Genomic DNA, 22,185 nt, shown 5'->3' on the forward strand with positions numbered 1-22,185 from the left:
ACAGGAATACAAGCATGTTAGCAAGCAGCAGACAAGAACGAACGTGTACAGTGTCTATCAGATTACAGCTCTAATCTCAGCATAGGCAGAGAGTGCTAAAGAAATAGCAAAAAAAACCCCAAGAAAAAATGGAATATTCAAAAATGAAAGCATCAGAGAACATAATTTGATTTCTGAGTTACAAAAATTCAGCAGATTAAAACCAGGATTATCTGACATGACATTCAGATTTAATTAATTCCTGATTTCTCAATGGGTATCATTTGCTTCTTTTTCAGCATTTTGTTGGTTTGTTTTTGAACGCCAGAATCTGTAACGATATAATAATCATCTTCCATCACACATGATATTCAACATATCCATCTATGCAACAGACAGGCTCTTCACAATTGCTGAGGCTGGTGTTGAAAGCTGGAAAACAGTCAATACCTTCCCTACCCTCTATATTCTTAGTTTCCCAGATAGCTTCCCTTTCGATGACTTGTGCAAGGACAAGCTTCAGCACTAGATCAAGAGCGAATTCCCCAGTTTTGCTGGACCAGAAGAACTATAAAAGCAGTGCTCCCAGCAGATTTTGTTTGCTCTCACATTCTGTTTATCCCTGCAGGCTTTATGGTATTGAGTGAAATAAAAAATTACTGCTTCAAATATGCAAGACAAAGGCCTCCTGAAGTTACGGGTGATGGGCAGCCCAGTAACCCAGCAAACAGGAACTTCTACACACTATATACTTTGAGTTTTGCGAGGACGCCAACGGCCTTTGGACATTGGATTTTCACAGGGAGGATGTTATATACATAAAGAGAGCATGAGGAATTTTACAGCTCACACACTGTACAAAGATTATTATTTTGTGACTGATGTGTCCAAGGCAAATAGCTGAGGGCAGGTACTGCTGCCTTCTCACGTGGCAAGTTTCCTAACTTTGCACTGTAGCCCAGAGGTGGCATTTCAGTTGTGCAAGGAGAGAATTTCGCAGCCAGGTACGAGGCTCCGATGACGCACGCTGCCCTCCTGCCCGTGCTGAAAGGACCACAGATGTACGATGCTTTTTCTGAAAGATCATCCTAGACCTTTAATACTGAAAGCATAGCTGCCCTCTCTTCCTGAATGTTGGTCGGTAGCCGATTGCTGTCATGTAGATCTTGTTTCCCCCTTTGCAGAGGAGGGACATGAGGTTTTTACAGTTATGGGCTAAAGTGAACAGACCTCGCATTAAAGCTGGCAGCTCTGTCCTCATATTCTCAATGCTCTGTTTCCTCCAGCTTTGAGCAACCTACCTTTCTGCTGCACTGACACATACTATTATCAACAAAATAGTATTTAGTTTTGTTTAACCCCAGGCCAAAATGTTACTTAGCTTGCGAGGAAGTAATTGAAGATCACCATACAACCAACAACAATTTGTAAATGTTTTGCCAGAAATTGTCTCATAATTAAAAGCAGGAATAAGCAGATTAGCCTTTTATTTAAGCAAATATCCTTCTGAACTGTCTAGTGACTAACTGTAGCAGAATTAAAAATAGCCTTGAAATGGTAGCTGGAGGGAATTCAAATGTAGAAAAGCAGCAAACAGTCAAATCAGTAAGAACCCACTTAGGTCTGTTGAATTTCCTATAGTCTAAAATGTTCCCCTGTGTTGAAAAGTTCTCAACACTATCGCTAAATGTGAGCTCCTATGACCACACTGTGACACACATGTGGTCACATGCATATATTGTATCCTTTACATTCAGCGTATATAAATAAGTCTTTAACTGTAGAATACATGTTCATGCATTGCAAACAGACAGGTACATCCTATTACATCTCAACAGAGGAGAATTCAGTTCCTGCCAGACATGCTAGCCACAGATTCGCTGGTAACATCTTACACGAGCTGCCTTGGTTCAGCCCTTCCAGCACGGCTGGGCAGCTTGGGGCCACGCTTCCCTGCTTGTCCAAGATGAGCTTTCCAGAACCCTCAGCATGTTCTAAAGCATGGCAGATGGAACAGTGCTTCCCTGGTTTTGCTCCCATTTGTTTTGCTGCACAGTTTTGGCAATTCAAGCTACTATGTATCTCATACTTTGTTGGAGTAGAAGTAAGAACTGGAAGAACTTAGAAGAACTGGAAGTTTATACTAAGCATTTCTCCAGACCCTGGTATACCTTTAGGGACCTGGATTTCTCAGGGGACAATACATCTTTTCACACACAGAAATACCCTGCAAACATCCTGTGTGGATGCTGGCTGGGCCTGATCCCTTGGTTGTCCTGCAGATGCCCTGTGAGCACTCTCAAGATGAACTGCTCCATGATCTTCCCCGGTACGGAGGTCAGGCTGACAGGCCTGTAGTTCCCAGGATCCTCCTTCTGGCCTTTCTTGTAGATGGGCGTCACATTGGCAAGCCTCCAGTCTTCTGGGACCTCCCCTGTTAACCAGGACTGCTGATAAATGATGGAGAGTGGCTTGGCAAGCTCCTCCGCCAGCTCTCTCAGTACTCTCGGGTGGATCCCATCAGGCCCCATAGACTTGTGGGTGTCCAGGTGGCTTAACAGGTCCTTAACTGCTTTCTCCTGGATTACGGGGCGGTTATTGTGCTCTCCATCCCCGTCTTCCATCTCAGGGGGCAATTTTAAGGAAAATACAAAGCACAAAGGCAAAGATTAAAATATCAGTTGCATAGAGCAGGGAATGATTTCCTCCAGTCTCACTGGTGGGAACTGTTTAGTGTACATTCATCTACCAAAAGCTCATTTTATATTCATCAGTATTTTTCCCTATTGATCAGAAAAGAGAGAAGTTGCTGCAAGTGTTTCTCACTATTTTAGAGCTGAGGCCTAAGCTACAAAGCCAAATGGCATAAGAACCTTCAGGAAGGGATTTGCACATCCTTGGAATTTAATACATGAAAATATCTGCAAGAAAAAAAGTAATGAAGCATTCATGAGTGATTTAGGTTTGAGGTTTTTCATTGGGAACATATGCATGTTGTGCTTCTGTTCAGCAATTTTCCTCTCAGCTAGTTCAAGAGCAAGACTTTTTATTTACCCTTAAAGAAGCTAGGGAAAGAACTAAACTATTTTAGTAATATAGATTTTCAAATCAGAGAGACAATTTCCTCACTCTGTGTAAATACACCAGAAAATTCCTGAAACAGAAAGACCCAAAACTGTCTTAGAAGGTAATGGAAGTTGACGGTGCCAAGCGGATACAGAGAGCGGGTTCCCCATTGTCTGATCTCACCAGACTAGACTCATACGGCCTCTTCTGAAACCATACAGCCGTTCCCTGGAAAGCAATTTTAGTACTACGAGGAAATTATAGCGTGGTGAGGGTCAAAAATGTAATGCCCTCAAAGCAGAACACTTTCCAAAGCAAAGCTTAATATAAAACTAAACATACTTCTACTTTGATCCACCTTCTGCAAACTGCTTGAATATTCATGTTTCTCCATGTTTAATCTGGAGCAACTGAATGGATGTAAACATAAACAGACTGTAAAGCCAGGAACCACACAACCACTGCAGCTGCTGTCTGCATCCTGAAGGCTTTTGAACTGGGTTCTGATCAGGCAAAAACTGCTGTAGGGCACACGCACACGTCTCCAAGTCCCAAAGTTAGAGGAAAGGACACGTGCCCACAGAGTTACTTATATTTAGTACTGGGAACACCATTGCAAAGCAGTAAAACTGGAGAAAAGCTGGCACAGAGAGCATTTGAACTTGGGGTATGTCTTTTATGTCTTTTACTATAAAAGGAAACACTGACTGCTTTGAAAGAAGTTCCTTACGCTATCCCTAGCTCACTTGGAAACCACAGCAAGGACCTGCCAGTCAGTGGTGGCTGCATAATTGCTCTAGGACTTCTGAGGTAAGGGTCATTCTTCAGTGTCAAATGTAATGCAATAAATAGAAAAAGGAGAAAAAAGAAAGCAATAATTTAAAAAAAAAATTTGCAAGAAATTAATTATATTTTTGGCAATGTGTGAACTGTGTTTCTCTGAGTACAACCCAGTAAGGAACACAATCTTTTCTACCACTGAGGACCTGCCCACTGGAAATTAACATCTGGGACAGTTCAGCTCAGGCCCGATACAGTCATTTGCAATCTCAGTTGATGAAGCTGGGAGAGGCAGTCCTATCTGAAAGAAACGTTCGATTATAGCTCCTTTCCAGTGTGCAGTCACAGCCTGAAAAGATAAATAAATCAATACCAAATGGTCAAAAACATAACTCCAGCATTATAAAGACTCTTTCCATGAGCATTTATACTATCTTATTAGTGCCTCCTAAGAGCAGACACAGGGAAGAAGAACAATTACAAGCAAAGCAGACTTAATTCACAGAAATAGCAGCAGAAAAAAAAAACAACTTACCAATATCATGTAAGTCAGGGAGGGAAGCTGCCGGGATGTTCTCCAGCTGAGTCTTCCATGTGACATTCACCCCCAGGCGGTCCACGCTCAGGCATTCCACAAAGACAGTGGAATCATCACAGACAGAAATCGAGCCGGTATTTCCAAACACATTTACCTCGAATTTAAAATTAAATGAAACCACAGTTACTCAACCCGAGAACCTTCTGTTTCTTGCCCTTCCCTATTCAGTTGCACTTTGCTATGCTCAAAGGCAACGTTTTCGAAAGGGCCTGTGGAAACAGAAGCAGAAGTAGGAAAAGATAATTTTAGTGGGTCATTTATTTGCTGTAAGAATAGTCAAACGGTTCTCTTCCATCAAAGCATATTTTTAATAAATATTGGACTGATGTAATATGACTTCTATGGCTACAATTAAGATGATCTTCTGATGTGGGGTCAGTGAGACTAAACATCCTATTTCCTCAGCCATCCATTTGACAGTGCTGCCAATCTTGACAGATTTCATGGCATTTTCTGCTCTTCCACCTCTCTCAAACAGGCAAGGTTCTACTTTGCGTCTCCTGGTTTTTTTTAATTAAAAAACCCAACAGACAAAAACCCCACCAACAACAGAGAATAAGGAATTGAAATTACCTTGAGGTGACACAAACCACGAGCTTTCAACTCATCTAAAATAAATATCTGGAATGCCTGGAGCAATCCAGAGTAGTCAGAATTACAAGTCTTCTCAGGAGGCAGTAGTAGTTGAAATTGTGTTTGAGCTTGGACTGTCTGAAGTAATTGGAGCTCTAAAAAATAAGTAGAAAGGGCATTTAGTAGTCTCGCTATTTAATGTGGAAACTGATTTTCAAATTCACTTTGAGAAAAGGCAACATTGATTTGGCATTTTGATCTTGCATCAACAGCAACTCCCCATTTCTAGATGAAAGCAGTACAGTATGCTTGATAAATATACATGTTGTGCATTAGAGAAAAAGCCAGGTGATATATAATAATAAAGAAATATTTTACATTGGAGCACTAACTCACAAAAGGATAAGAAACAATCTGGATCATTAATGATGATTTTTTGTAAGCCTCAGCAGATAGGAATTTCCAGAGAACTAGATGAAAGTTAACGTTATGCCAATACACAGAAAAGAAAGAGGAAGACAGGAATTATTGACCTGTCAACTTCTGCTTCTCTTAGATACGACTATAAAAGAACTTCTATTAAAAAATGAATTAAATGGTTGAAGTAATTAATACTAATTCAAAAGGGCTTTCAGAAACGTAGTTTGTCAAATTAACTAGGTATCAAGTTTTAGGAGAGAATAAATTTGATTGCATCTTAATGGCATTGATGTGGACATCTACAAGGGACTTCCAATTTTTTGATGGCAAACCAAAATGACACAAATCTCACATATCGATGAGAAACTCGTGAGCTCATGAGTCACAAAATGAAAATCTATTTAGCCAGCTTTTAGCCAGAACAGAAAAGGTGCAAATTTCTTGTCTCCACTGGAGTTACACTGATCCCAGGCTTCATGGAGGGTTTGTTATGTCAGATTCAGCACAGTGGTGATGCTGTCAGGCCACCTCCAAGTGGAGCTGGCTCTTAGCCCACCAGTCCAGAGAAGAAGCAGAGCTCTCCCTCATCCACCTCCTCTACAGACTCTCACTGCATCATGTGCAAGTGTCACTGCTGGAGCACAATTCCTTCCCAGAGAGCATCCAAGGAGAATGGTGGGAGGGACCAGAAGACTCAAAAGCTTGCTTCTTCCTGCAAGGCACAAAGCCCTCTATCTCTTTAGTTTATCAGAGAGTAGTTAAGAGCTGACTTAACCACAGTCTCTAAGTGTACACCTAAGGTACAGGAAATAAGATGTTTAAGAGTGTGGGTAATTACCCACTGGAAGAAATTAGTAACTGTTGTGGTGAATTCTCCATTATTGTGAAGTTCTTTCAATCACCTTCAGATGTGTTGGGAATTTTTTCTCTCTCCTTAAAACCATGCTCTATTTCAAACACAGATTACTGTGAGAAGTCATTAGCTTGCATTAACTGGCAGCTCGTATCAGATTGCCACACACTCCCCTCTGGCCTTTCAAACAGTTATTCAGTTGCCATCAAGCAAACATGAAAATGACTTAACACGATGCTACAAAAACCTAGCAAACATGACTAGAGACAGACAAGAGTCTCATCTGAAATTTAAAATTTAAAATCATTTACGTTTAGAAGACCTGGGCTAAACTGGAAATGTGTCAATACAGCAGTTTCTAGAATGGGCTCAACGCATTCTAGATGAAGATTAACTGCAAACTTGGCATGAAGATCTGCATTTCTCAAAGTTCAGCACTGCTACAAATTGCCATTTTGATCAGAATGTATCTCTATTTGAAATAATTGAAAAGGACAGCATTAATATACGATTACATGAGCTCTGGATAGAAAACTGATTCTTCCAAGATTTAAAGTGCCATTTTTTTCCTGGAAAAAAAAAACGGTTTGAAAAATACCACAAGTCAGCCAACAAAGACAACAATAATCCTAAAGAATAGACTGCTGCAAAAAGATGCAGCAGTAACAGTGACTTGATTATGCAAATAAACAGTCAAGGTCTGCCACATTCAAACATCTGGTGCTCATCTGTTCTTCCAAGACTAAGTGGTTCCATCAGAACCACTTCATGGTGCCAGCATCTTTTAACTTGCAAAGAAAAATCTGCATATAGATTGAATAACTATTTATAGCTATATTATTAGAGAAAAATGGGATTGTTTCTGACATAGGAGCTAGCCAAGAGACAGAGATTAAAATGGCAGAAGACAGGACTAATCTACTGCACCTTAATTTAGCAACTCCCACATAACTTTTGTGTCCTATTATTTTCATTCACACATAGCTTTGTGATGAAAGCACGTTGTACAATCTATTGACATTGCTCTGTGCCCTTCTCAACCCACAGCTGTTCAGACGTACTCTGGCAGGCCTGATAAAGCGGGGCAGCCGAGACCCATCGACGCTGTTGCACATCACACTGAAACGACGTGCTGGCAGAGGCACTGTGGAAGCCCTGGCGACACACCAGCCGGCACTGCTGAACGCTTGAAGCTTGCCCAGAAATGTTTTCACAAAATACAGCTCCGTTGAGAACAGAGGAGGCACCGAATGGCAGACCACACTGCGGACCTTTAGGCACATGAGAAAGGGGCTACATTAGTGGCATACTGTGAAGGACTCTAGTAAAAAGTCCACATAACTGTCGTATCAACAGAGAAAACCTGGACAGCACCCTGTGTGTTGTCCACTCATCTCAGCTTGGATGTGGTTTGATGTGAGCATGGTTCAGCTTACCGAAGCTGATGAAAAGACACATATTGGCTTTGACGGGTAAGGCATTGGGTCCAGAAAGCTACGTGCATGGTTTCTAAAAACAGATAATTTTAAAACAGTCATGAATAAATTTAAGCAGGAAATGAGGAGGTTTCTAACCATCAGCAGAACAAACCTTTACAAAAGATATCCAGTGGAAATAGGCAGGGCCAAAAAAAAAAAAAAGAAAAAACCTCAATTCCCTCTAGAGTGAAATTCGAAAACTTTAGGATCAGGAACTTATGACTATGGTGTCTTCAACAGCACCAGGATGTTTCTAGTGACTCATCACATCCTTAACAGTAGTATACAGCTTTGGAGTTGGAGCACAAAGTTTACCCTATCAGCTCACTCTGCATCAGTACAGTCATTTCAACCCTGCTAGCCCACAGTAACAGACTATTATAGCAGGCTAACTACAATGATAACTAATTTCTACTAATCAGTACAAACCAACTGCTTCACTCAATACTAGTCAAATTCCAACCTAATTACTAAATGTATCTAGTAATAATGAAACACTTCTGAGTTCTAGAGCTACAAAAGAGGAATAAAAAACAACTTTGTCACTTAGAAAAAAATTAAAAGATAAAGATGTTCTCATATCGTACAATTCACTTGCTTGGTGTTATGTATACATCATTTTCCAAATACCAATGCTCAGATCAGTCCCAGCCTCCCCAGTCACTGGAGGAAAGCAGGCACTGCTGATAGTCTGAGCAGCCTTCTGTCTCCCCTTCTGATAGCGATATGGAGATTTATTCCTTAACTTAGCAGCCACCTCAGTTAAAGCTTAAAACACTGCAGGATGAATCTGGGATCCAGTGTGCACAGTACATCTTTGTTTTCCAACCCTGAGCATTTCAATGTCAAACTAAAAGGCTTTCATATCTGTCTCTCTGAATTGCCAAATGCATTTTTTCTAAGTCTCCTTTATAGCATCTTTTCTGCAATAACTCTGTAAATGGGGCCACTCATCTTCACTCATTGATTCTGTATCCAGACTCTTTTTCAGTAAATGTAGAAACCTGGAATCCTTGCTTAACAAACTTTTAGTAAGCCTCTCAAGATATTAGGACCAAAAGGTATCATTGTAAAAGAGAAGTAATACTTATCCTGACCAATGTAAACTACATCCACCATTATGTGTAAATTAGATTAATATCTCTTAATGCAAAGTATATAAAAATCAGTCAATGTCTTTTTATTGCTCTAACACATTTCTATATCCAGCAAGTCAAATCCAGTCTCAGCCGTATGCTGCTACAGTCTTTCACTGTCTGTTCCAGTGAGAGCTGTTATGTAAACTAGAAAAATAACGAGCCTCAAAGGCTAGGTGATGGATGGTTTCCTGGTGTGGTTCACAGGTTTCTGTTCACAATCAGTAATTTGCTTATTTATACCTCTACAGATATCATCTCATTTATTATTGTTATCAAGCCTGCACCATTTTGTTATTGTTCTATTCCTGCCCCAGTTTCTGGAAGAGTGAATCAGAATCCAGTTGAATATTGACACTTCTTTCGTAGGTATTTCTAAAGATTTCTATAAGGAAATGACTGTCTCCAGGACCTTCCCTGGAAGGTTTTCTCTCCTCTATCTCTACTCAGAGCTGTGGAAAGTGGGCACGAGGATGGGAGATGCATGTGAGGACTGCTAGGATACTTGGCATCATCTCTCTGGTGAATGTCAACTAGAAAAAGCTGGATTCTACCTCTGATGGAAATGATTAAGCTAATGAAAAAATCATTGCATGCACTGGGCACTGTGGAGTTATTACTTACTGTTTACAGCTGTCTGTTCTGATGTTGGAGGAGAAGTTTATTGTATCTTCTCACCACAACAGCTGATAGACAAGATCTCCAAGATAGTACTCCCCTCCCTTTTCCCTGAACAATTCTTAGTAGTTCCCAGGATGAGAAGTATAAGGCTGGATAGACTGAGGGGAAAAACAATTTTTGCTTCTTTATTCTTACACAATAACTAAGTTGTTTAGCATGAAAAGTTCCATTACTGTTTCAAAATCCAGGAAAATCATTAAAGATTATTTCAATGGTATTTCTATGCAGAAAATAACAAATAGCTTTCAGTAAAGCCAGGTTTCCACTATATTTTCAAAGCAGTTCTCTCTCTCAGCTCAGTCTTTTAAAAAAGAAAGGTCATTAATCATTCAGTCACTGTTTCCTCTAGGAAAAGTACAGCCTTACAGGATCCCAAGAAACATCAGATGTGCACGCAAAATGTAAAATCATCTTACGGGAATGTCTCGGGGTGCATTTACACCCTCCTTAGAACATATTCTATAAATTTAGGGGGAAATCTAGAAAATGAGCTTTCATGGAGAGAAGGAGATATCAAGAACTTAACATTTACAACTAGTTCTGACTTTTCTCTGGCCTGCCAGAAACACTTCCACTTTTCCCAGTTCACCTTCATAGTGGATGGGAAAGTCAATCCATACTGCTGAGTGCTGGGTGTCACGCTGAGTTGCTCCAGCTGGTCCAAAGAAAATTAATATCACACAGCCCTGTGCCCCACGGAGACACCAGCCCATAACCCGAAAGCAGGATGGCAGCAGCACTGTGCTTGTTAAACTGATCAGCTCTGCTTCTCTGAAGAGCTAGAAAATTGGAATAGACTGCTACACTCACATGGCTCATGCCACCCTAGCTCTGGAGCTCATCTCTTCAGAGCTCAGTTGGGCATCTCCACACACCACCCCACTGCATGGGGCGGATATGACCCTGGGGTCTTCTTGTAGCTTCTCATAAAATCTCATCCTCATAGCTCTCTATTGGTACAAGAGAGTTCAAAGAAAATGATGGTGGTGGTGGTTTCCAAGTTGTCTGCAGAATTATCTAATTGAGTAAAATGACTTACAGCCAGTTGGGCTGACACAGTCAGGTGTTTGGTTGGTGTGCGTGTGTTGCTCTTTATATAGCAGAATCACAAAAGGAAACCAAAGCAATTTCTTATCATGTGGTCTCATTTTCCTAAATCTACCAACAGCTCTCATTTTAAAAAAACAAAAGAACTATGGAAACAGTAGTGTCCTGCAGGCACTAGTTGAAGGTTTTCTTTTTACACTTCTAGTTTCCACTAATCATTACACTTCGGAGCACAGCCTTACAGAAAGTTTAATTTGTTTTGCTTCACTTCAGTGATGGGGAGATATATAAAGGCCATTTAAAATTAAATTTATCCAAATGTCTCCCATTTGGACATCTCAGTGGAAACCAGGAGTGAATTCCAGTGCTCTGCAGCTCTGGTCATGCAGGAAATATTCTGTGAATATGAAGCGTTTTGGCACATTGTTTTCACAACTCTGGTCACAAGCCAAGAGTAGGAGTGGCAGAAGCATACATTTTTCAAATTTTATTTTAGTCAGTTGAATGGCTTTTAATCCTAGAGCCAGCTCAGACTGGAACAGGTTCAAATTTGCAGCAAGCTGTTCTGATTGATTTTTTAGCAAAGTTTAATAGGTGAACTGCTTTGATTTAGTCAGTTTTATGAATAAGGAATAGTCAAAGATCCACTCCCTTCTCCATTTGCTCTGACAAAGCACTTGAAGAAAACTGGACATCATGCCCAGGTAGGTCTGAAATCTGCTGTAACGCAAAGATAACCATACCTCTTGCGCAAAAATCTCTGTAAAGGTCTGAACAAGGAAGCTTAAATACAACTAAATACTGGAAAAAGTTAGGATCTGGGTCAAGTTCCAGACCTGGGCTTGCTCAGAAGCAACACGCCTCAAGCAGGAACTTACTTGCACATGCAGGTCTTCCTCTGCTTACTTGTGTCCCTGGCACCTCTTCTCCATTGTCAAAGACACACCAGCAGCTCTCTTGATTCTGGCTGCACTGCACAGGTGAGAAAGTCCCGTTGTCCCCTTCACACTGTGGGATGTAGCCTTTGCCAGCTTCTCGTAAACCACTTTTAGACTTCAGCATATTACAGAAACTAGGACCTTTAAAGACAGAAATTCATTGTAAGATACAGAGCAGAAGACAATAAACTGATCATCTGCAGAAATGAATAAAGTACAGAATTGTCCTAAACAGCAGTGCTTTTGGCCTGTTTTTGTATAATGAAGAATGGTGAGTGATCAAGAAACCACAAATAATTCAAATAATTATAGAAAAGTGGAATTTTACTTCCACTAGAAAAAATACACTTTTTTCCTAGAGATTAAAGTGCATTTTATATGGGTTTGCATCAATAAAATAGTGGAAAGTAAAACATACTGATCTTTATTTTGTATCAATATCTTTTTTTGCTATAAATTTGATAGTGTATCATTTAGGTGCTGATATTTTAATTTAAAAAGAATCAAATTAATCTTTTTAATATGAATTTTTGAGTGAGGTAGTTTTAAGTGTAACAATACAATTCTGTACATTTTAAAATAGCCAAAATATCTCAGTCGAATACCTTCAAAAATGGAAAAAAAACCCACAATGGAACAGAAATGTTTATGATCTCCCACAAACAAACAAAACAAGGACATGAGCATGCAGAACCACCCCTTGACAAGAAAATCCAAAAAGTTCAGTCCGAACTTGAGACAAAGTTGGTCCTTACTAATTTTGTTCATCTGCTTGTAAACCTGTTTGACGAACAATTACAAAACTAATTAATGGGCTTGGTGGTGTTGCGTTGATGGTTGGACTTGATGATCTTAAAGGTCTTTTCCAACCTTAATGATTCTGTGATTCTGTGAATTTCTCGGTGAACATGCGGTTACTTATCCCCCATCAGGCCTGTTGCAGGTCTTCCGGGACTTCTATCATTAGCCCATATATAAGAAAAAGAAAGCAGACTTGCTCCATCAGATGAAAGTACTATCTAATCTAACTCAGTGTCTTCTCCTGAGTTAGTAGACAGTGTCTACTCTGTTACAGATGTTCTGGGAGAAGGTTTTCCTGAATCCAGCAGATTATTCTCCCATATTTTCCATGGGAGATGGCAAACAGCAAATCACTAGTTAAAGAACTGAAGAAACAGGCACAGCAGAACTGTAGGCTCTTGGGCTGCCTGTACTGCTCAGAAGAGCAGAGCTAGGGCATGGGCTCCAATAGGGCATTCCAATTCCTACGAGCAGGGATTCTTCAACTTTTTGGATCAACCATCTCTTATGAGACCTCAACAGATCTCTGTCTTTCTTTAAAGACAACACAAAGGTATTGCAGAGCTAATGGCATTCCATGGAGCAGTTGTGGACCATATAAAATGGACCCACTGACTGCACGTGGCCCAGTTCCCACAATTCAGGATTCACGGCCTTAGGAAACTCATCCACAAGCCCAGAGAATTTTCTATGGTGGTAAGAAATGGAAGGTAAAAAAAATGCATAGAAGCCTGCTCATCAGTTTGTCTAGACTGGTTTATTTCTAGTGTTACGGAAGTAAAGGGTAACTATTTTCAGTTACCCTTTCAATGTCGATGGGCTTGTATATACCATATCACTGAGGAATTAAACCCTAAGCCCCCTGTGTTTCACGGGCATCATTCTGAAAAGGAAAGTACATATGCCACGAAGCATGAGGCATTGCCACTAGCGTCACAGGCTGTGGGTGAAGGATTACTCACACTCAGGATTCCCATCCAAATCTTTGCTGGCACGCTGAAATACTTCTCCTGACACAGGATCTACACACCAAATATCTGTGTCGGATCTCTGTAGCACAGCGTATTCTCCTGTCTACAAATAATCAATTACACGTCATTGCAGAGCCACGTATATTAATACAGCCACAATTCATACCCTAAAGATTGGTTAAAACATTTGATTATATTTATATTTGTCCATTAATACAACACATTGAAAAGAAACACAAAATATTAAAATACAATCTAATTTAATACACAGACCAGGTCCTGAGAACAGCAGTATGCAGACCGAAAGCCCATTGAGATGAGTTCTGGTATAATCTTGGTTTGAAATGTCTGTTCCTTGCCAATCTCAGGGCTCTATCCTGCTCACTACCTTGTTTTGAGAGCATCACATACCCTATTTTGGGATACCTGCATCCAACTCCCTCCCATCCTGACATTCTCTCACAGCTAAGAAAGAGCCCCCCAAATGTCAGTCAATTAAGTGATGCCTTTTAAGCATAGCCCTGCAGAGCCACCCTGTAGGAGGGCAGTGTAGGCAGGGACAGAGCTTCCTATTCCCAGTCTTCATCTCAAAACTATTTAAATTCTGCCTTATGGAGGGCAATGCCTGTTGGTTTTTTTGTTTTACCCTTTTCTTTCAGTTTAATAGGAAAGACAAGAGTTGCTTAAGGAGCATAGACTGAAACTGTACAGGCCTTTGGCATGGTGTAAGCAAAACTGGTGAGGTTTTGTTTCTTCATCCCTCAGTCATGTTAAATCACCTCAAGGCAGTAGGGGACGAATAGATTGGCTGTAGAGCCATCCAGTTTTGAACCGCTCTGTCTCCAGCTGGAAATTAAGGCATTGCTTCGAGATCGCTGACATGATGTCTGGCCTGTAAGAGGGAAAACATACATTCATGTTAAAATAAAATAAAGTTCTCAAACCTAAGCTAGAGGAAAGGGGTACATCCCCAGCTCCTTTGCACATCTCCATTAGGTTCTGCTACAGCCTCAGGATGGGAATTCCTGGTCGGTGTTTCATAACCACAGAATCACACAATGGTTGAGGTTGGAAGGGACCTCTGGATACATCTGGTTGGACATCTGGTCCAACCTCCCTGCTCAAGCAGGGCCACCAACAGCAGAGGGTCCATTCTCAAATCATGCAAGCCAAAATCACACATAGTGAAATTAAATGAACTAGCAAAACAAGCATAAAATTACTTATTCTTTTCTTGCAACGGTTAGAAACAAGCCTTGCTTCATGCATAGTATACTAGAATTTTCAATAAATATTAAAATTTCTAAGAACAGGTAAAAACAAATACTTAGAAAGAAAAACCAACTGACATTTGGGAAGTTCTGCTGAGCGTGAGACCAAGGAGTCCATGACATAATGTCCTCTCTCATCCACACACCAGCAATGACCTGGACAGGGAAGAAAAGCAGCTTTATTTTAGGTGTTGTACTGCAGTATGTTTGTTGTGTACTGGGAAGATTTTCATCCTCAGCAGAACTACAGAAGCTGGTCAGTAAATCTAAGTCGCAGTTAACTCTGCTATCCAGAGATAAGTAGGCCACACCTGAGTGGTGAGAATGGAAAAGTAGCAGCTCAGGTGAGACTCTTCCATTGCAGCCCTATCCTGCAGCCTATCATCTACTCCCAGCAATTTGTTGTTGTCCACAAATTTGCTGAGAGTGCATTCCATCTCATCATCCCGGTCATTAACAAAGGCATTAAACAATACTAGTCCCTGAACTCACCCCTGAGGAACACTACTAGTAGTAAGCCACCAAACATCGACTGATTTTTGAGCCCCAGTGAGCTGCCACTGGAGTCCCCCACTCCAGCCAATTTTTCACTCATCTTGTGGACCACTTCACCTCTCTCCATTTTGTCTACAAGAATACAGATCTTCCATCTTTTTATTAGAATTATGCTTAGCATTTCTTTGTTCGGACAGCCCAGAGTATCTTGTTAGCAATTGCTCACCTGTGCTCTCATAGCACTGAGTTGGCTCCCAGTTTCCCAGGCCATCACACTGTGGGATGTACGGGAGAAATCCCAGCTGTGTTGCTTCCCCAGCAGAATGTTTTGAAGTAATGCGACTCTGCCAGTAGAAATGCAAGACTATAAAAGATAAGTAAAAGAAAGCTATTAGTGGTCAATACAAGATATTTTAAATGCACACGTTTGCAAACACCTGAACGTCCCCTGTACTTTAGAAGGCAAATTAACAAACACTGCAACTACGTCAAGGCTGGTAAATATCCAGATCTTAAATATGCATCATGTCATACATATGAGACAACCGAAATCAGCTCCTGGGTTGGCAGGTTAATTACAGTGATTAATTACACCTGCTGAGTTGCATCTGTTTTTCAGCAAAGTTGAATTTGACATAGACTACTTTTGCACAGATCCTGGGCATTAATCCATTTAATTAAGCTCTCATCTCTCTTTCACCTACCCGACTGTGCAGCCAGCTGGAGAGCATAGTCACTGCCTGATAACAGCTTTTCGGAGACCACCACCTCTGACTCGTAGGGCCAAGCAGAACGTAGGAGGTCGTTGTCTGTGAGCTGTATTCCCTTTGCCATCAAGAAGCTCTCTCCAAAAGCAAAGTGGGAACGATTTGATGCTAGGATGAGCTGCTCTGCCTCCTCCATAAATTTCACGGCTTCCTGCTTAACACCTTCACATATACCAGGACCTACAGAACCAGATGGTATATTAATGCCTTTCATCTAAATCCAGTAAAGATTTGTGTATGAAAATGGTAGATGGTCTTTTAATTAGCATCTTCTGTTTCCCTCTGCACTCACTTGGTTCGTAATGAAGCAAGCAAACGGACCTGTCAATGCTTAGCTATATAACAGCAGGAGTCCAAGAGTACCAGCAATCATTCAAACATTCTCCAAGTCTTGGGCCAAAGCCTTCAAGTTACCTCCTCCTCATTGGTTACGGACAGAGTTAATACATCTCTACAGAACTATCCCTCAGTTGTTGTCATTAAAAAAAAAAGTGGACAATCAGAAGAGAGAGTGAGAAAGGAAAAATAAGGTCTATCTCTTGGGTTCAGAGTGGCAGCTGACACTTGGCCTGTATAGTGTCTACTGACTCAGAAATGGCAGTTCAACACACCGAACCAGCTCAGTGAAAGCTTCCCCACTAAAATAACTCTGCTGATCTGCTTCATCCCCTTTATTCCCTATTTGCCCACAGAACTGGCATCTTCAGCACTCCTTATCCCTTTGGAAGTTTGCCACCCATTGTCCTGTATCTTCTTCCCAGCTGGAAAATTACTATGTGTGTATTGGGGTTGTGTGGCAAGGTTCGGGGGGGTGGGGGGGTGTGGGCTGCAGGGGTGGCTTCTGTGAGAAGCTGCCAGATACTTCCCCCATGTCCGACAGAGCCAGTGCCAGCCGGCTCCAAGATGGACCCACCGCTGGCCAAGGCCGAGCCCATCAGCGACGGTGGTAGTGCCTCTGGGGGAACGGAGTTAAGAAGGGACAGGAATTGCAGCCAGAGAGAGGAGTGAGCATGTGTGAGAGGAGCAGCCCTGCAGCCCCCGGCCCAGAGCAGGAGGGGCAGGAGGGCTCCAGGCGCCGGAGCAGAGGGTTCCCGGCAGCCCCTGGGGAAGCCCACGGGGAGGCCGGCTGTGCCCCTGCGGCCATGGAGCTCCACGGGGGAGCAGATCTGCACCCGCACCCGGGGAGGGCCCCACGCCGGAGCAGGGGGATGCCCGAAGGAGGCCGTGACCCCGTGGGCAGCCCGCGCTGGGGCCGGCTCCTGGCAGGGCCTGTGGCCCCGTGGGGAGAGAGAGGAGCCCCGGCTGGAGCAGGTTTGCTGGCAGGACCTGGGACCCCGCGGGGGCCAGGCTGGAGCAGCCTGTTCCTGAAGGACGGCACCCGTGGGGGGACCCAGGCTGGAGCAGCCTGTTCCTGAAGGACGCACCCGTGGGGGGACCCAGGCTGGAGCAGCCTGTTCCTGAAGGACGGCACCCGTGGGGGACCCAGGCTGGAGCAGCTTGTGAAGAACTGCAGCCCGTGGGAAGGACTCACACTGGAGAAGTCCATGGAGGACCGTCTCTTGTGGGAGGAACCCCAGGCTGGAGCAGGGCAGAGGGTGAGGAGTCCTCCCCCTGAGAAGGAAGGAGCGGCAGTGTGTGATGGACTGACCACAACCTCCATTCCCCGTCCCCCTGTGCTGCTCGGGGGGAGGAGGGAGAGAAATGGGGAGTGAAGTTGAGCCTGGGACTTCTTCCTCCCTTGCGCAAGTGGCGCGGGGGGACAGGGGATGGGGGTTGTGGTCAGTTCATCTTCCAGGAGGGGTGGGGGGGAGGTGTTTTAAGATATGAGTTTAGTTCGCATTATCCTTCTCTGATTTGATTGGCAGTAAAATAAATTAATGTCCCCAAGTTGAGCCTGTTTTGCCCATGACGGTAATTGCTGATGGATCTCTCCCTGTCCTTCTCTCCACCCACGAGCCTTTTGCTATATTTTCTCTCCCCTGCCCAGCTGAGAAAGGGAGTGATAGAGCAGCTTTGGTGGGCACCTGGCATCCAGGTCCATAGGAATGGTTTTAGTGACAACATTTATAACATAGGTCATCTGCTGAAGTAACCCCAAAGAGGGCCCAACAGCTTTGGTGGAGATGTCTAGACAGAGGGCTTACCAAACTTCAGTGCTGGCCTCTCTTTCCTCCTAGTGACTTCTAGGGGATAGCTGTTACTCTTGACTGCATAGTAAGAAACAGTAAAGAAAATTCCTCTTGCCTCCTTTTAAGGCATTCTTGAAAGTCATTTACATCACAGTGTAATTGTGAATCTTCCATACAACCCTTCACACACTGTTTCTAACTTTAAAGGTGTCCTTTGTCATCTGGCTAAGCATTTTCTGCAAAAGCATTGTAGGTCCAAATTATAAAATATAAACAAACTTGATATGGAACTTTATTCCTCCTTATTCCCAAAGCTGAGAGACCACTTATTTGCGAAGAATTAGTTACCCCACCTCTGGCAGCCAGTGACAATGGCAATATTAATGATGTTTCTGACAAGTCATTGTCTCCTACCTCACAGCACTTGAAAGGACTTTCCTCTTGTGGCATAGAAGCAAAGACCAGAAACACTGATACTTATGTGCCAGAAATTCTGATACTTACATGTTGGGACCTGGTTCACTTCTGCCCTTGTTCCTTGCAGCTCTTCTCCTTTGCTATCAACACACCAACAATCACGAAGTTCAAAGTGGCTTAATGGAGCGCTGAAGTCAGTATAGGGTCCTGGGTAATAGGCCAACTGCTCATTCAGAAGCTGCCAGAATATATACGGATCCAGTAAAATGTTCTCAGATGCAGAGGTCACATTTCCTTCCAGCACTTCAGGTGGGAGATCAGCAAAGGAGGAATACCTGGTGAATGCTGGGAAGACATTCTGGTGCCCAGCCTCATACAAAGCTTTAATAAAAGCTGAGAAGCCTTTGGAAGACACCTCTTTGTATCCAGTTATGATGTTCAACAGATTACCGATGGGCAGGGTTTTCCCTTCGTTGTTCTCTGCAATCCACCTTCCGTACCACTCAAAGGCTTGCTCGGAAGGTCCACTGCACTGCACCTGCCTCCAGGCACCGCCAGCATCGCACTGAGGGAGGTGAATGCTGGAGAGCTGGGACAGAGCACTGGGGTCTGACAGCAGGAGTTTCACAGTCTTTAGAAACTCCTGACCAGCTGTTACTTGGCAAGCGCTTGGGCCTGGCGAAAAGAAAAACATGCACAGCACATCTCACGAATGCACCGAAGATAGACAGTACCCCTGCCCTCCCGATAAACACCCTTACTAAAACTTGGTCACTTATCCCAATACTAACAACATTATTTCTGGCCTGCTATTAAAAGGGCCAATGCTATTAAGTCTCCTTGCTGAACGAGGGTAAGATTTCCAAAGGCATGTAAGCACTGAAAGATGCATATAGAGATTTTTTTTTTTTTTTTCAAATATTTGAGCACATTAGGTGCCTGTATTTCTTCCTGGGAAGGATAGGTGCTTGATGCCACTAAATGCTTTCCTGATTCTGTTCATACCAACTAGGTATTTTCAGATACACTTGATAATCTGGTAGTTAATTCTTATTGAGCCAATCCCTGCAAAAGCAAGTATCTGAATAGTAGGATAATACTGACTTTATTTCCCCCTGGACCTAACCAGAATTTTCAGATTCTGTTGTCCTCTCTTCCTATTCTCTACTGAATATTGCAGCTGAATATAAAAATAACATCCTTCAAAATGGTGGAGTGAGTTTGTTTTGGAAGCTTTTTCTGCCATCTCCAGAGCCAAATTTCATTTTCACAGAATCATAGAATAGTTTGGGCTGGAAGGGACCTTTAAAAGTCATCTGGTCCAACCCCCAAGCAGCTCTGCAAACCCAGCAAAACACAGGAGCTCATCTCCTTTCCAGCACCAAAGAATTATCAACCTGTTTATTTTTGACTGCACTACAGATGGGTTGCTAGATATAAATCCCCTACCAATTCAGATCATTGCAATAGATTTCCCACCACTTCTGCAAACTGATATTTAAAGGAGCTCCTTCACTATGTCCTGCTATCATCTGCTGGATACTCTGCTATTCCTTCCAAAATGAGAAGCAGGCTCTTCTCTTGGTCTGCTCTCCCTGTTGATGTGCCATTTTCAGTTCACAGAAACTTGAAAGACAAATATCCCTAGCCTATGTGCTTCCTTCTTCCTTTGTATTACATTACTAGAAGGGCAGAAGAGGCAGTTCATAGTCTATAAGCAAGACGCAACAGCCAAACTGATGTCTGACAAGTCATTTGTGACTCATTTTTCTGGCCTGACTGCATGACCTTTATGAGAATCCTCTCCTACATTCGGACTCCTGTGACATCCTACCAAGTGATGAGCCAGTGACTGTGACCAGGTGACTTGGTCCTGGAAGTAAAAGGGTTTTTTCACTTGGCATGGGTCACATTCAGTTACACGGATGCTCCAGGTCTCATGGGCATGATGGATGTTATACACTCTAGCTACACACTTAAGCAGAGACAGATGCCAATGACACACTCGTTAACAAGGCAAGACCTCAGGCTCCTCTGTTTTGAGTGTGCGTACCCTAACCCACTGAAAGAAGAGGGGACCATCTTTAAGACTTAGGATATCAAGGTTTATGTGCACTGTGTTTCCCACTATTCCCGTGCAACTGAAAGGCTGACTCACTTTCCTGTTAGGGGACAATATTGATTACATGCATCATCCATACATTTCCAGATATAATCAGATATGAAGAAAGAATCATGAAATTCCAACACAATAAGGAAGCATCTTTAAATTCCCAGACGCTAGGACTTACATTGCATCGGCTTTCCAGCTTTTCCCCTTATTCCTGGAATAGTCTTGCCATTCAAATCAACACAGAAGCAATTTGTCCCGTAACACTGGAGTGGCAGAAAGTCTCCGTCCTCCGTACAAGACGGAATAAAAAGATCTGATCCCGCAGGGAGGCTTTGCTTCAAATTTTGCAGGTTTCTCCTTTGCTTCTCACAATCAGTGGGACACCTTGGACGTTTGCCTTGAACCCTTGAGCCTGGAACTTCCTTACCTGAAGTGTCCAAACACCAGCACTCCCCTGCATAGCACTGAACTTCCTCATACCTCCCCTCCTTGGTGCATGTTGGAACAAACAGGTCCCTTGGCTCCTCACCACAGTCTTTGGATCTCAATGCTAATTTCACCACTTCACCTAAATCTTCAGCAATGCTTTTCGGGACAGAAATCACTTGTTGAAGAAAAGTAAAGAACTCTGGTAGTTCCAGGACAGAGGAAAGGAATTTCATCATATTCTGATTGTCCTGTAGAGTTACTGTGCGGCCAAAGCTGTCTACAAGAGGCTTACTCAAAATGGAGCTCCCCTTTGAAACCTCCAATGAAAATGCCTCAGCTGATTCCAGAAGGCCTTGGCCATTATCCCTCTGTGCCACATCATCCTGTGGAAAAAATTGGCCAATGCTGTATTTCCCACTAGTGCCAAGTGCCCCTGTGAAGTTAAACTGGATCAAATTCTTCAAGAATCTTCCTCCAAAGAGGTTTTCTTGGAAACGCTTTGGATTGGCAGTAAATTGCAGTGCCACTTGAGCCAGTTCCCTGGATGGGAACATCCCCTTAATGGCTTCACTAAGGGTGGTTTCTAGACGAGGAATCTGGCTGGCATACGGGCTTTGTGCAACTGGAGACAACAATCCAGAGTCCAGAAACAGCTCCTTGAAGGTCGGAGGGCAGGGTCTTAAGAAGCCAGCTATGTTTTCCAACTGCATATCTGGCGTAGAAAACAAATTGGGCTGACTGAAGTACCCAGCAGGGCCATAAAAGATCCTTGACAAGGCACGTCGTCTCTCAGAGATGCACACTTGTTCTTCACCTAGACAGAGGTGGGGTTTTTTTAATGCAAATTTTAGAACTTCCAAAACCTGTAACTCTATGACTATCTTTCAGCAGTCTCAGCAGAAAGCACCTAAAAATATAGTTTAACCTGTCTCTAGTTCTTCAAGTACACACCATGCACATTGATAAGGAAATTTGAACTGTTGTTGAATATGGTCTATAAATAAAATTCTGCAGTCAAGACACAAAGTGAAAGGAAACATTTCTTCACCACATCTGAGTTGCCTGCTCTGTAGTCTCTTTCTGGTTCTGTTGTTTCCCAATGTAAATCCCCATTCCTATTCCTATGGCTGAAAGAACAAATAAACTCTTTTCCAAATATGTTAACTCTCTGTTAGGATGTCTGCTTCTAATGAAAACCTCCAATTATCCAGACATGATATATGAACCTAAGAAAGAGAAACAG

General features: G+C 42.6%; 1 protein-coding gene across 1 annotated transcript in view; it reads right to left on the minus strand.

The window, feature by feature from the left end:
* Nucleotides 1-22,185, minus strand: part of TG (thyroglobulin) — a gene marked incomplete at both ends in the record, with an annotated part of 165,338 nt that overhangs the window by 128,276 nt on the left and 14,877 nt on the right. Inside the window, 11 exons of the mRNA XM_082014969.1 lie at nt 4,361-4,517; nt 4,997-5,151; nt 7,331-7,540; nt 11,490-11,690; nt 13,313-13,424; nt 14,101-14,213; nt 14,671-14,748; nt 15,314-15,451; nt 15,792-16,034; nt 18,488-19,075; nt 20,692-21,756. Of these exons, the coding sequence (XP_081871095.1) occupies nt 4,361-4,517; nt 4,997-5,151; nt 7,331-7,540; nt 11,490-11,690; nt 13,313-13,424; nt 14,101-14,213; nt 14,671-14,748; nt 15,314-15,451; nt 15,792-16,034; nt 18,488-19,075; nt 20,692-21,756 (3,060 nt within the window). The remainder of the gene's footprint in view (nt 1-4,360; nt 4,518-4,996; nt 5,152-7,330; nt 7,541-11,489; nt 11,691-13,312; nt 13,425-14,100; nt 14,214-14,670; nt 14,749-15,313; nt 15,452-15,791; nt 16,035-18,487; nt 19,076-20,691; nt 21,757-22,185) is intronic.

This window comes from Phaethon aethereus, assembly GCF_964289735.1.
Source record: "Phaethon aethereus genome assembly, chromosome: 2".
In the NCBI taxonomy this organism is placed as follows: Eukaryota; Metazoa; Chordata; class Aves; order Phaethontiformes; family Phaethontidae; genus Phaethon; species Phaethon aethereus.